Source organism: Diabrotica undecimpunctata, unplaced genomic scaffold (assembly GCF_040954645.1).
Source record: "Diabrotica undecimpunctata isolate CICGRU unplaced genomic scaffold, icDiaUnde3 ctg00002031.1, whole genome shotgun sequence".
Taxonomy (NCBI): domain Eukaryota; kingdom Metazoa; phylum Arthropoda; class Insecta; order Coleoptera; family Chrysomelidae; genus Diabrotica; species Diabrotica undecimpunctata.
Window position 1 is genome coordinate 2,644 of NW_027313071.1, and position 16,389 is coordinate 19,032.

The 16,389-nt window shown below is 33.7% G+C and overlaps 1 protein-coding gene across 1 annotated transcript; it reads right to left on the bottom strand.

The window, feature by feature from the left end:
• Window positions 1-1,785: 1,785 nt before the first annotated feature.
• On the bottom strand, window positions 1,786-14,609 carry LOC140431807 (dynein axonemal heavy chain 7-like; the record flags this gene model as incomplete). The annotated part of the gene is made up of 7 exons (XM_072519687.1): window positions 1,786-2,171; window positions 3,081-3,310; window positions 3,831-4,156; window positions 7,556-7,785; window positions 10,715-10,887; window positions 13,574-13,783; window positions 14,462-14,609. Coding segments are annotated over 5 exons (958 nt in total), but the record flags the coding sequence as incomplete, so codon positions are not given.
• Between the last annotated feature and the right edge of the window lie 1,780 nt (window positions 14,610-16,389).

A 16,389-nucleotide genomic window follows, 5' to 3' on the forward strand; every position in this document is an offset into this window, starting at 1 on the left:
ATAGTCAGTGAGTTATATAGAACATTTAAAAATGAATTATTTATCGATAATAATTAAAAAATCAAAATTTTATTTATAGTCAGTTCAGAGTTCAGTATATATAAAAATAGTTTATATTAAATGTTAGCGCTTTTGACGAGACGCTCTGGACAAAATTTCAACAGAAAAGGATGAAGATATATATATATATACCCGGTATTTAGGCGACACACACCCTTCCGGTAGGTTGTTTTCTGTACACCGAGCTGGGGATTGAACTGACATCTCTCGCAGTGAAGCGAAGGAGAAGCCAGCCGCCCAGCCCGCTTGGCTATCCGATCGACGAGGATGAAGATATTGTTGTCAAAAAGGCAAAAAATTTTGAATAGTTCCTTGACTTTCGTGACATCAATTTTTATTGGTTGGTTTTTTGTGACCTCTTTTGTCTATGCAAGAAGCTGGCCTCGAACTACAAGACATTTTACAGATACGCCCTTCGCCCACTTGAAAGGTATCTTATAAAATTTTTAACTCACACATACTTTATTGATTTTAATGTTGGCGCTTTTGATCCATTTCTGACGGGACGGGAACAGAGCTATTATGAATCAGTTCACGAAAGTAAATGTTCTACTTTGTATTATCAGCTAACTTAAATGAGTCAATAATAAGCTGTCGTTCTTTGAGTGTTATTTTGGAAAAACCAAGTCGTCTACATTTTTTACAATCAACATTTTGAAACGATTTGCCAGACATATTCTTCCGGTTTCTGTTCACATAAGCTTTTCCACTATACCGTCGAACTGTGTTGACTGTCCGTGTCGATTCTGTTGGATTCCTTTTGCGCTTTCTCCCTTTTTTCGGTGATTCTACCATAACGTCGCCTTATTTTCTACCCTAAGATCATCTGCAGGTAAATTGGAAACATCTGAAACAAATTTCAGTGTCAATGTGTGTAAGTCATTTTTTTTTCTATCAATATGATGTAATTTTAGTCACAATAATATGTTTTGTGTTTATCTTTAGTAATAAATACTATAACATTTAATCTATTGTTAACAGAAAAAGCATAAAACATATTTTCGTAAGAAATTATTTTCGACTTTTTAGGTTAAGAGTTACTTACTTGAATGAGATGAATTATTTTCACTATTAGGCACGTATTCTGATTCAGTATCCGAGTTAAGGATCTTTTTCTTTTAGTTCTAATGGTAAATCTACTTTATTTCACTCATTATAACCGATAAAAAGGTGAAATAAAATTCAAATCACACTATGACATACACTAAATGACTTCCGAACATTTTTCAGTTTATTTCTGATAAAGTACCTCCATCTGTTGGTTTTCCTGTGAAGTATTGCCTTAGGCATTTTGTCTGTAGAAAGTTTTAACTGTTAGAAGGAATCTTCAGTACGTAACTGAATTTTTAGTGAAAATTGACTTACACTGATTGGCTTCTGAGCCCTCCAATATAACAGTCTTGAATATATAATTATTGTAACTAAATAATCTAATTATGCTCCTTGTAAGCCTATTTTAAATTTAATTCCTTAAGATACACCCATGGACTTTCATCATTACCATCAGCATCTTATCAATTCACTATTCCTTCTATCATCAACTACATAAGGCACTAATACCCTTAGCTTAGGATCTCTTTTCCTCCTTACCAATTTGAACTCTTTACAACTTGGCGTTTAACATCATTTACATAACATAATGTGAGGATATTTGATAAAAAATGTGATACCACAAGAAATTTTATACAATATTAAACCAACCTTCAATATACAGGACAGCTTCCATCACCAACTTAATCCCTTTCGGCGGATTTTTCATCGTTTTGACAACACTAATATCAGCTGGCGTTAGAGTGTTCAAAGCTGCCAACGCTGCATTCAATATCGGCATTGCTTCGGCCAGATTTGCATCGCAATCGTCTTTGATAGCTTGAGACTCTTTGGCCTGCTCATTGGCCACAGCTTCGTCCTCTTGGATGTGTCTCTCGACCACAGCAGCTTCATGTGACTCGGCCTCGACAGTTTTCAACGTTTCTTCTACGTTATGTGCGGCTACTACTAATTGGGGTTGTAAGGCTTCGAGGGCGGCTTGCATTACTGCTACCTCGGCTCCTGCTGCCTCTAGTTTTTCTAAGCCTACTTCATAACGATGTTTTCCTTGTAGAACTTCCCTAGGAGTAGATTTAAAGATTTATAGTAAAGCTACACAAAGGGCGGCATATTATACAGTAGAAAGTATGAAAGCCTTTATTTTTTTCTTTAAAAGCCTACATTCATTTACATTACGAGCCCCTTCCCATATCAGTTGGCCCACTTATGGAATTTGCAATTTTTATTAATATTTATTAATATTAACATTACCCTTATTGTTGTTTATTTATGTTCAACAATAAAAAAAAATTCACTAAACCCTGGCTATGCATTCACTTATGTCAACATACGTTGATTTTTTCATAATTACGTTAAATCCAGAGCTAGCTATGGAAAAATGACATTAAAACAATAATATTGTCAATTAATGTCAAATGTATTTTGTAGTAGCTTCAAGCTTTTTGCCGTTTGTGGATTATACAATGGGTCGAGGTAAAGTTATCGATGAGAAAATTTGTTCAATTATTATTAGAGTTTTTAATTCTGGAAAATCCCATTCGTAAATCGCGAATATGTTGCAATTGTCACGCTATAGTGTAAGAAATATAGTCAGAAGATACAAAACTACAGGTTCGGTCGTCACAAAACCTAGAAATGTACGAAAAAGTAAAATAACCTAAGCAGATAGAAGGGCATTAAGACGCATTATAGTGAAAAATCGACGAGAAAATTATAAACATGTCACCGAGAGTGTAAAATTTAATTTTCTTATCAATCTAACGTTGGGATAACTTATATGGGAAGGGGCACGTACAGCATGAATGTGTCGACTTCACAGAAAACTCAACATGTAGTGCCACAAACGAAGGTAGACCTTAAAGGGAAAAGGCAACCACCAAGGAAAATGTTGGATTACATGAATACTAAATATTGCCTTAATGAAGCTTTAGATAACAATTTTCTAATGTTATAAGATCTAGTTTACTTACGTTCTTTGTTTTGTAAGGAAAGTCTTGAACGTGCTGATCATCTCTAGGTAGGATGTGGGCGTAACATAGTTGTGTCGATTTAGTCTGAGCATGTATTCGTTGGACAAATTTTGAGTGGAGACGTGGAAGATTTGACACATGTCAATGCAAACTTTTCTTTCTATTTCTGTCAGTTCTATCTCTCCTAGAAATCTCGTTGCTACTGCTAGAAGAGCATCTTTAGGCCAAGACTAAAATAAAGGTTATTTTATATTTCTTTTGTTGGAATTGTCCTTTGTGAACAGGTTTGGATAAGCTTTATTTCTCAGATACCAACAAGGAAATTTATGACATATTATGTCATCGGTAATTTAGTCTGTATCAATAAAATATACGCTCAAGTTACCAATGAACGACGATTCCCTAGAACTCTTTGAAGAAGAAACGGGTCAGGAAAGCGAATTGGTCTTGCAGTGTTCGTTGGGCATCTAAAAGAAATGTACTGGCAAGATTTTGGAATTTAAAAAACTTTGGTTTGTAATTTTTGGAGGAGAACAGGAAATTTTCCAAACGAGTATTCTCTGTTGAAAAATAGTTTGAGTTTGACTTAGAATGAGTGCATAAATAGTACTTTTCTGAGAAGAGTAAAAGAGATCGCACACAAAGATCGAATGGCAGAAAGTAACAGATTATTTAAAAAAAAATAATAGAAAAATTAGTTCAAAAGAATTAAAAAGCTGCATAACCAAACACAATAAACATCAAACATACCTGAAACCAATCGATGGTGCAGCAATTCACTAACGCTGGAAACTTTCTACCCTAGTTCTAAAACTTTCCCCAATCGGACTCATCGTAAGTATCAAATGAAGCTGTTCCCTCACAATTTGAACAAAGAAGTTAAACAGTGCGGGTGGGCTTCCGTCCGTCTGCATAGATTTGTCGCGCTGCCTGTCGAGTTGCCGCATTTTTTCGCACAGTTCCACTTTTTCTTCGGATGTAAAGACGTTGGGTACTTCGCCGGAGTTCATCAAAATTGCTGACGTCTTCCAGAAAGGCTTCTTCTTTGATTTGTGTGTCAGAAAATAGGAAAACACCTAAAAAATACGATCAATTTCAGATATGAACAAATTCATTTATGTTTTTAAGCAAATTTGACTCTGTGTATGCAAAAGACAATTGTATGCTTTTCCGTTATCATCAGTGTATCAGTGTATGGATAAACCTTCAAGGAAGCACTAGTATTTTATTTTTCTGTGATTTGTATTCAGATAATTTCTAATCGAGCAAAGCTGTAACAGGAAATATGCAGCTCACTAGAATCTTTCAATTTGTCCAGGAGCCGTAGTTATGTATACTGATTACAGCGTAAAAATGACCCTTTTTAAAAGTCTACATCTATAAAACCCATAAAACACAATCGACTTAAATATTTGTTATAATATACTTCTTTAACTTAAAATTAATAACACTGTATAAATATCTGTTATCCTTTTTCTTAAATTCTAGGCATATTCCAATGCTTTATTACTTGTTAAAATCTTCAATGAATGACTTCCATTCCTAAAAAAATCAGGATATGGCTTTTACATAACCAACCATTACATATTTTCAACTAAATTTCAGTCTACTTTTATTACCTAGAATAAAAATATTTCGATCGTAATGGTCTAGTGAAAGTCTTCTTTTAATGGTCACAAGTACAAATGGAGTCGCAATAATTGTACCTTCTAAACTGAACGACTGCATAATTGGATATAATACTGTTGATGACAGCATAATATCTATTAAAATGAGAATCTTATATACTAAAACGCTAAGCCCTTTTCTTGTCCACCACTTTACTCAAAAACCATATTAGATAATTAAAATATTTTTTCGAAATATTATTAGTATTACGTATGAGATTGTCAAAATATACTTTTGGTACAAAAATTCACTTCCGGTTTTGAGATGACCGGAAGTTAAAATTTACTTTAAGTTTTAGACCCCACAATGTATATATGGATCGAAAGGTCTCGTCGAGACGAATCTAAATATGTACTTCCGGTTCCGATCCGACACCGGAAGTGACCCGAAACGCGCATAAAACCAGTTTTAACTTGTAACAAAAAACATTGTTTTCGACGAAATATTTCGTGATATTTAATACACTTTTTACTTGCATTATTATTGATGAATGTTATGTATATTCTTGCTTATATTGTTTGTATTGATCTCTTAATTTTTCTCGCAAAATAAAAATTTCATTTAAAAAAACTCGATGTCGAGTTGGTCCGCTAGTATCCACTAATATCCTACACCTTGTGCAGATATACGCTCAGGTATACGCTCCTACAACAGCTTCACAAGAAGAAGACATCAACAGGTTCTATGGTCGTCTAGAGGAAACTGTAGAGCCATTCCGAATTGTGAATTAATCATAATTTTAGGAGACCCTTAACGCCAAAGTAGAGTCATCTAATGAAAATATTGAAGGAGTGCTGGGCAAGAATAGACTGGGATAGAGAAATGAGAATAGCGACCGTCTAGTGGAGTTCTGTGAAGAACAACATCTTACAATTACAATCTTAGATAGACGAACAAGAAATCAAATAGACTACATCCTAATAAGATCAAGATGGAAGTCGTCGGCCATTAACTGTAAAACATGGCGCAGACGGGTATTGATCGTTCGACTTCGTTTTAAAGTCTCCAAAAGAAGACCCTTAAGAAAGTCATGTCTCTAAATCCACTAAAAATCAATTACTTCCAACAAAACCTAGAAGAAGTTCTTTCTTTAGACCAAGTAGATAGTGATCCTGAAAGCACTTGGATCTATCTCAAAGATAAGGTAATCGAGGCTGTAAAAGACTGTGAGGCAGCGGTTTCCACGGGCCGTAAGCTGTGGATATCCGATAATACGTGAACTGTGATTCAACGCAAAAAAGAACATGAAACTAGATACGGATAAACGAGGAATACAGAGCGTTATCAAAAGAAATCAGAAAACAGTGCCGCAAAGACAAAGCTGATTACATCTCTCAAATATGCAGAGAGATACAGAAACATGGCTGTCGACATGAACCGAGGGTTTTTTTCAGAAGATCAAGCTCTACCAGAGAATTTAAATCTCAAACATGGTCTGTAATAGATCTAAAGAACATGGTAATCTAAAGATTGATATTGACTACCCTATGTAAGAGATGGGCTATGCAACATGTTAGCATGTACGTGATAATGAAGGTTGTGGAATGCATAGGAATCCCTCTTCCATTCCTCTGATTATTGTGCTTTAGATATATCGCACCAGTTTCGTATGTTCTTAAACCATGAATGTTGCAATTTGCCATCAATTTTGTCCGTTAAGATGGCACTTAGTGACTTATACATAATTTCTTAAAATTTGACCCAAATATGAAACCTTTGAATAGATTTAGTAATTCTCTCCAAAAATTAAGTATTTTTAGGACCTCTTCGTTTCTAAAATGGTCCACGCATGGAATTTTGAGCAATCTTCTAAAACACCACGTTTTCAAAGCTTCATACATAATTTAGAGATCTTCAGAGACACTGTATTATTTCCGTACATCGGGAGGGGCCATATTACATTTTAAGACCGGATTCAAAGGTTTAAAAGAATTTGACGCCGGGAGGCTGGGGGGAAAGGTATTAATTAAATTTACTGAAGACAATTTTAGACACCTATTTACTCTTTCAAAAGTGTCAATTAATTATTAAAATAAAACTATTTTCCTAATTTGACTGGATTATTAAAGAATAATAAATTTATATTTACGATTCGACCATCACGCATAAATTAAAAGAGAATCGGGGCATTTTTTTATATTTTTTTAAATATGTTGACACTTACTATTTAGGTAAAAAAGTGTGAATATTTCAGCAGCCGTTTTCGTTTGAAAACAATAAATCAATCAATGTCACTCGTTAAGAAAGAAATAAAATATTTTATGGGCAGTTAACACCTAATTAACGACTTGTTTACAGTTTTTATGATCACTTCAATGATGGTATCGCATTACAAATGGGCGCCGGTATTTTTTGTTATATTTTGACCATTATTTGAGGCTGGTCAGTATAAAAAATGCAAAGCATTATTTAAATTCATGACTACTTTTGCTTTTGTACTTATTTTAATTGGAGATGGGATTTCAGTGTTATTATTATTTAAATGGGAGTAATCCACCATTAAAGGACGCGCTATCTCAGAGTACGTTTCAATTTCGACTTCGGAAATAAACAGAAACGTCAATAAACGTACTTTAACCTTTAATTATGGCTTATTCCCATTTAAATAGTAATTAGTGTAATTACTTTAAAATGCCACAAGAAAATAGCTTCAGAACAATATTCAGTGTTATTGTAACAGTGACGTTTCAGTGATACTGTATATATTATCGTACTTTTAGATGGCTATTCAGGTTGAATGAGAAGCTCTTATTCCCCATTTGGCTGATATAGATTGTATAAAATTATAAAACTCTAGTGATACTTACCGTGTAAATCTGTCGCACTAGTTCTTCTAAGAATACCCTTAACATCCTCCCGCCATTCGTTGATGCCATACTGCCTAGTAATTTCAACTTGGAACAAATCGTACTCAGCAATATGAGCCGCTAAGCGCGTCAACGATTGTCGTCCTGATCCTCCTACACCAACGCATAATCCGTGGCTTCTGGGCGACTTCAGGATCCTACATATTTTGGACAAGTGCTCAATAGCAAATCTGAAACGAAATGAATCGACTAATTGATTGTGGTAGGTATGTTTGGAAAGTATGTAGTATTTATTTTCATAGTTTACATTTTTTTACTGTCTTTTACTGTACTATAATATGATCTAATTTAATGGTATATTTTAACTACTTTGCTTTAAAAAGATATTATTTTCTGTTAAGGTATTAAAATTTCGTAAAATTTTATTGTTAAACTGGCTAGCACATTTAGTCTGTTTTTAGTTCAAAGAATTTGACTTTCTCTTTTGTTATTTTTCAAAAGTATCATATTACTGTGACCATTAAGTTGGATTATTGCCATTTAAAATCGCAATACAATAGAGTGATTTTTATCAGTATAGTGGTATACCCTCGCGCTACGGACCACCTCGAAGCGTGGCCAGAGGGTTTCTGACCGTCTCAAGAAATGCGAAACACTTCATCATGAGACAGCGAACGTAACGCGCCCAGTTTATATTGGTCCTCTATCGAGCCTCGGCGTCCCGTCGTCGCGACGTGGTACCTACGCGACTCCACTGACTATGAATATACCAAAAGGTAAGTCTATGTTCTTTGTAGAGTTAACAGTATTGAGTTAAAGCCAGTTAATTCTCGTAATGTATTCACAATTAAATATTTGCTTTTTTCGCTACCTTTATTTACAGTCAAAATATTGCATTTTTCCTCTCTTAATAATTCTAATTTCAAATCATGAATGTGTTGCTTGTGTGAGTCCATTTCAAAAGGTGAAAGAAATAATAAGTTAGACTTACTCACAATCAATTTAATTTAACTAATCGGACGACCGGTTTCGCTTTCTATAATATGCAAAGCATCATCAGGTCACGATACAAAGTTAAAATGCTGAAAACAATAATCCCATATTAGGGTGTTGTCTAATAAAGATAAAAAGCATAGGTAGGTGATATAAATTATATAAATTACAGTAATTATGCCAATATTACATGTCTGTGGATTTTTAAATGAATAAAAATAATAATAATAAAATGTTTAAGCAGACAAGGTAAGACCCACAAATTGGTAACATCGTCTATTAAACTGTAATGAATCAATAAATAAATAAACAACTAAATAACATTACTTACATGCCGGTACTCTATTAATTGATGGTTGAAGGAACATGGTTCAAACTATCTTGGATTGTTGATTGGAGAATTCAGGTTAACTATTGTAATTGTTTAACGGTAAACTGGGAAGTTCTTGAGGAGACAGATTTTATCCAATGAAGTAGAGATAGGTGGAATGTATTGTTTGTTTTATGAAAGTAATGTTCTATACCATTAATTTATTTAAAGTTATTTAAGTCTATTCTTTAAGTTAACTTTAAATAAATTAATGGTATAGAACATTACTTTCATAAAACAAACAATACATTCCACCTATCTCTACTTCATTGGATAAAATCTGTCTCCTCAAGAACTTCCCAGTTTACCGTTAAACAATTACAATAGTTAACCTGAATTCTCCAATCAACAATCCAAGATAGTTTGAACCATGTTCCTTCAACCATCAATTAATAGAGTACCGGCATGTAAGTAATGTTATTTAGTTGTTTATTTATTTATTGATTCATTACAGTTTAATAGACGATGTTACCAATTTGTGGGTCTTACCTTGTCTGCTTAAACATTTTATTATTATTATTTTTATTCATTTATAAAACCACAGACATGTAATATTGGCATAATTACTGTAATTTATATAATTTATATCACCTACCTATGCTTTTTATCTTTATTAGACAACACCCTAATATGGGATTATTGTTTTCAGCATTTTAACTTTGTATCGTGACCTGATGATGCTTTGCATATTATAGAAAGCGAAACCGGTCGTCCGATTAGTTAAATTAAATTGATTGTGAGTAAGTCTAACTTATTATTTCTTTCACAATTCTAATTTCATTTAACCAGTGACCTCTAAGTTTTATACAAAACACCGTAGTTCCTTTGAAATAATTCCTAGAAATGCTCTTTGCCAGATCTGGGCTGCTAATTGAATATTAAATAGTCTAGTCGTATGAAAGTAAGTTTTTACAGTATTTGATATTCAAAATATTTAAAAGTGAAATGGGAAATCTATGTATAAGATTTATTGTGTATATAAACATTTTTTATCTGTTTCTTTTGCCTTATAAAGTTGGTCTTAGACGTGATATTCTATTACTTCTAATTAAAGCTTTTTATGTAATACTTAGTAATTTCTGATCCTATAGAACCACTAGGTACTATCTTTGAAGACCAACTTCTTGGTAAATATTTACTTTTTGGGCAAATTTTTTAAAACCATCATCATTATCAATGGCGCTACAACTCTTCGTGAGTCTTTGCCGCGTTTACTATTGCCTTCCATGTTTGTCGGTCCTGTGCCAGTAATTCCCATTGTCGCACTCTCATTTTCTCTAGATCTTCTTTGACTGCATCATTCCACCTTTTTGTAGGCCGCCCGTCAAACCTTCTTCCCTCTTTCCTGTCCCAGAACACATTGTTTATAATGCGATTGTCGTTACTGCGTATCACATGCCCTGCCCATCTGAGTCTATTGGCCTTTATATATCTGACTAGATTTTCTTTTCCGAATAGAGGTTGTAGCTCGTTATTGTATCTGCCCCTCCATTCGTTTGTCACGCTGTCTCTGCAAGGGCCATATATCATTCGAAGAATTTTACGTTCCCAAACCAGGAATTTATTTATTTCTCTTTTTGTTAGCGTCCATGTTTCGCTTCCATACGCGACTGCTGGTCGTATTATGGTCTTATATATATCCGGATTTTTGTACCTCGTGAAAGATGTTGCATTGCAGAGAAAGATTTAAAAATTTTTTAAACCCCAACATCTTGAATTATTGTGATAAAGAAATATAACAATAATCGTTAAGTTTTATTCATTAAATTGTAAAATTAATTGTAAAGTGGTTTTACCTGAACAACACCAGATTCATGGGCTTTTTGGTCATATTATTAAATTCAGCCAAATATCCTTCCACTATAGATGTCAGTTGTTCTAGATCTAAAACTTCCATGTAATGTCTTTGATCTGCTTTTGGATTTGCGAAATCGCAGTACAAGAGATTACGTAGCTCCACTTCACCAACCTTAAAAAATAGTACTAACTGTAGCGTTTCGCTTAACTTGGCGCAATTATGCGTCATACGATTTAATTGCCGCACAAATGCGTCACGTGTAGAATAATTATTAGAAAAATTAAAATAAATTATGATGGTTAACGAATTTAACGAAAAAATAAAGAAATACTTTCTCTGAAAATTACATCGAAAATGGTTTAAAATTGTTTTTATTCATTGATGTGATAATACGTATTTATTACTTATATGGTTAAATTATGTTATTTAAAATAACAATACAAAACACACTGCTACATTTTGCACACATATGATAACAATTTGATCATTTAGGCGAGTGACGCATAAGTGCGGAATAAAAAATACACAAATTATTATATATTTTAGCTACATAATAATGGCATAAACATGCTCGTTATTAATAAATAGTTAAAGAAAACATAACCCACATTCAATACTTTTTTAAAAGCATAGACTTATAATGTCTACGTTTAAAAATGATACAGAAAATAGGTTTTAAGGTTAAATTCCTCTTTTTTAAGTGCCTTGTTCTTCGACCAGTAACGTGATATGTATTCTTTAAGGAAATTTAACGCATTGTTAGTTAAAATATTGTTATGTGACTGTAATAACGGTCCTATAATTATCTCGAAAATTCTACCTGGCGTTCTATCAGTGCTTTACTCGCGATATTTTCCTGAAATTTTGTGTTGATATCGCTGACTCGGCGTTCATCCCTTCTCTGGCAATCTCTAGCACATATGTTCGTGTATAAAAACAGCGGCAGCATCTCTTTGAATAGACAGTAATCAGACAAGTATGTTTGTAAGCGATACCCATATTAGTGTAGGCGAAAATTGTTGGTGTATTTATAATTTTTAATGGAATATTAGTTACTTAGTTACTATTAGTTAGTTTTTTTATAGTGAGTATAGATGTATAGATAGAGATAGATGTACTTCATCTAATCCCTGAACCCATAGAAAAACGTAACAATTGGTATCAGAAGAAATTGGGATTAAGTGAAAGAAGTTAAATACGTTACTGTCGAGAATTTGTATGGTAAAATCAAGATACAAGACCAAGATGGAGCCAATTCGGATTACGATTACCGTAATGGAACAATGTCGTCTGGAAGAAAAGAACCTGAAGCGATACGTCATTGGGAAGAAAAAGAAGCTGAAGAGCAACGTCGTTAAAAAGACAGAGAGTTTCTCATTAATCTTTTATCAAAAATAAAGGCTTTATAAGTATAAGTGAAGATATGAAACTCTCACTCTTAAATGGGAGAGTGCAGATAGAACAAAAACAGTGCCCCAAGTTGTTCTTCCAAGGTCATGTTTTAAGGACGTGCTTGCAAAACTCCATGTTAGCCACTACGATGGGCATTTTGGGATTAATAGGACTCTAGAGACCGTGATACAGTATTATTAGGTTAATTGTCGGCAAGATGTGGAAAAATGGTGCAAACGATGTGACCAGTGTGTATCCAAGAAGGGACCCAAAACGAGACTTGGAAGAAAGGAAAACTCCAATAATACATCACCGGGACTCCATGGGAACAAGTTGCTGTTGACATTTTAAGACCATTTCCAATAACAACATCATGTAATAAGTATTTGATGGATGTTATGGACTATTTTTCCTAATGTCCAGAAGTAGTTTTACTAACCAACCAAGAAGCAATCACAGTTGGTGAGGCTCTGCTTGAGAATGTCGTTTCCCGACATGGGGTTGCACTTCTGCTTTATTCTGATTAGGAGCGCCACTTCGAATCGGAAGCTTGGAAGACCATGATGGCTTCTCATTAGCATAGAGACATAACCAGACGATCCATAACTTCCTGTCTCCGCTTGTACATAAAATTCAGACAGACTGGGACCAACTGGTACCTCTGTTAGCTAGCCTACCGAAGCTCCCAACATGAAGCAACTAGATACACTCCAGCAATGTTTTTTACAGGTGGAGAGATAAAGCTTTTCATCGATCACTTACACGACAATCTACCAGAGGAAGAGGCAGACCATACAATAACTGAACCCACAGAAAAAACGAAACAAACGAGATAATTCCCATTGTTCATTCACACAACAGTCCAAATATTTATATAATTGTGACTGTTTGTCACTGTTTCTGATGCCTATCCATTTTACTTTTAAAGCCATTTATTTACCGTGATCTGTTATAGCTTATAAAAGTGTCTGTAAATCATCTGAATTCGTTGCTAGTAAAACTGTTTCATCGTTGTATCTTCATTGTTGGTGACTACTTCGTTTTGCCGTATATCATCTGTTTTGTCTTCTACAGTTTTTCCTAAAATATTTGCTGCGTATAAATTTGCTGCGAACTTCTCTCGTAATAAGAATGTCTTCAGATTTTTGGCCTTTAATTCTAATGCCAGTTGTTTTATTCCAGTACAAATTTCCCGTCCATCCAGACATGTATTACTCAAAATAGCTATTAACTTCTCATGTTGAACAGTGTCCAAAGCTTTCTAGTAACCTATAAATTAGGCTATTAGTCTTTTTAGGTATTGCCGCAAGTGTTGATGTAAGAATAAACACGAAGGATGTTAATTATAGCCAGCGTGCCACAAGTTAGCAGAAAGCGATTTCAAAACAGTTTACGGCATTAAAAGTAGTGCTTAAAATTTTCATTAACTAAAACAAACAAATAATTTTAATATAGACATATTTACCGGAACGTTAGGTCTTTTCAGTCTGATAAACAAATCGTCCAAATCTTCTTCCAGGTAAGACGTACAGACTTTTCTTAAAGCTTGAAAAATCCATGCTCTATCCCCATGGTCCACAAGTCTGTCGTAGTATACTCTTAAAACCTCGTGCACCCATAAGCGTTTTATAGCTAATAGATCCTCCATGGCTTCTGGTACTGATAAGAGAACACCCTAAAAATAAGTAAAAAATAAATATATGGAAGATGGCTATTTACCTGGAAGAAACTAAAAATCATCAACACATACTTGTTGAATATTATGCACGAAATTTTAAAAAGTTGCATTTTTTAGGGGAATCGTTAATAACTAATAACACAACACCAAATTCTCTGCAGTAAACATGTAGGTATTTTTTAATAGATATACTAGTATGTATATTAACTAAAAATCTTACTAGATTCCTGAATTGTTCTCGCTGAACTAGCAGGAACTATAACTATTGGGACTATTGAACATTTAAAATAATTTTTAATCAGAAATTTTTTTTTAAAAACTTGTGATTCTTTGTTATTTCATGCTTTCATAGATTTTGTCCTCTACTGTTTTTAAAAATGTATTTCTATTGTTCTTTGTGAGAGAAAAATGTTTTATTTATTACGTATTTCCTTTATGCTGCAGAGGTCCATCAGAAGGTTTCCGTTTTCATTTCCAATATTTTCATTGTATCGCTGTTTTATTCCTGGAACTATAACCAACACGTGCGTTAAAATCACCCATAATAATTATATATTCATATATAATCCATGCTCGAAAACTAAATCTTACAAAAAAATACCTGCCATCGCTGATCTATTTTCATAAATAAAATAGAAGTTATCGCACAAAAATAATAAAAAAAGCATACTCTACCTGTATTACTCTAGAGAAATCTCTCAAATTGAAAAGATAGTGTGATTTTGCGGGTGTTGGCAGTAAGTTCAGTCGGGCTTGCTTGAAAATCTCCAAAGTCGCATTTACTATTTGTTCTATGCATGGATCGAACTCTTTGGAAAATCCCCTAAGAAAAATATGAATATGAATGACTATATAGAGACTACATTACTCAAGGCTTTTTTCTTAACAAAAAAAAAACGTTTTTTTTTTAATGTTTTATGTATGATTTCGTAAATAATTATTCGTATTAAAGTTATAAATATTCAATATTTTCTATCCACTTTTGAACACAGGCGTCATTTTGTTTGGTCTCCTACTCTCTTTAAATATGACAATCATTATTAATTGATCAGCTCGACGGTAAAATCACGATACGTTAATTTATTTAACACCTTCATAAAAACTGAGTTTATTCTCCGCAAAACACAAAAACTGCGTACGAAAGCTGCACTCTTTGCCTTATAAATGCATCTTGATTTTTGTCGATAGGACATTTGGATCAAAAGATATCGAATTTTTACCATCAAGCTGATACAAATTTTATGTTGTTTATTATTATGTTTGTGCTGTTCATCAACGCCTTTATTCAATGTTGGTTAGGCCTACCGATTCTTCTGTGGAACATGTTTTTACACAGGTAATGTGTGGCACAAAAAAGTTAGTCATTGGTGCAGTGTACTTTCCTCCACGGTCATCTGGGTCAGTATATGAGGAGCATTCCACATGTATGTTGGACTTAATGGATAGATTAAGTGATTGTGAATTCTGTATTTGTGGTGACTACAACCTACCTTAGGCATCCTGGGATAATCTTAATATAATAATCTCAATATTATTTATAACAATTTTCAAAATACGTCACAAGTAAATGCTTAACCTTAATAATAAATTTTTAGATCTAGTTTTCTGTACTCAGAGGGATACAGTTGTGTCGATTTCAACTTATATTCTATTGAATATTTAGCAACATCATTCAGCTTATACTATATTGTTACATGCAGACAATTTAAATTTGTTTCTTAAATATGATGTTTTCTGTCATGATTTTAAAAAATGTAATTATCAAATTTTAAATGAATATTTAACCTCAATTCCTTGGAACAAGGTATTAGATAAATCAGTTATTAATTGCTCCATACAAAAAATTTTTACCATATTTTGTATGATGTAATCAATATGTTTGTTCGTATCAAACGGTTTAAATCATTAAACTTTCCAGTTTGGTTTTCGCGAGAATTAATTGAGCTTGTCATACAGAAAAAACTAGCTCACAGGAATTTTAGAGCATCAGGCACTTCATATGAGAAATTTTTGGTGTTAAGGGAAAGATGTAAATCATTACAAGCAGTATGTTATAAGAACTATTTAGAGAATATTCAAGCAAATCTTTCAAGTAATCCCCACACTTTTTGGATGTATGTTAGTGCTACACGTGGGTCTAGTGCTTATCCTAATGTAATGTCTAATAAAGGAGGGGATGTAATAGCTCAGATTGGTGATGAAATAGTCAATCTATTTGTCAGTTATTTTTCAGGTACATATAATGATAGTGAGTATGATTTACCTAATTTTAAATTGGACTATAGTGTGGATTTCCATCATCATCATCATTTTGGCTTTACAACCCTGTGTGGGTCCTAGCCTCCCCAAGAATTTTTCTCCAGTCGTCCCTATCCATCGCCTTCCTCCCCCAAGCACGTATTTCCATATTTCTCATGTCTTCATCGATGTTATCTAGGAATCTTGTTCTGGGTCTTCTTCTTTGACCAATAGGTCTATCAAGGAGCGTTTTTCTAGCTGGGTCGGTTTGCTCCATCCGCATTACATGGCCTACCCACCTCAGACGTCCTATCTTTATGTGTTTTACGATATCTGGTTCCTGGTATATCCTATAGAGTTCGAAG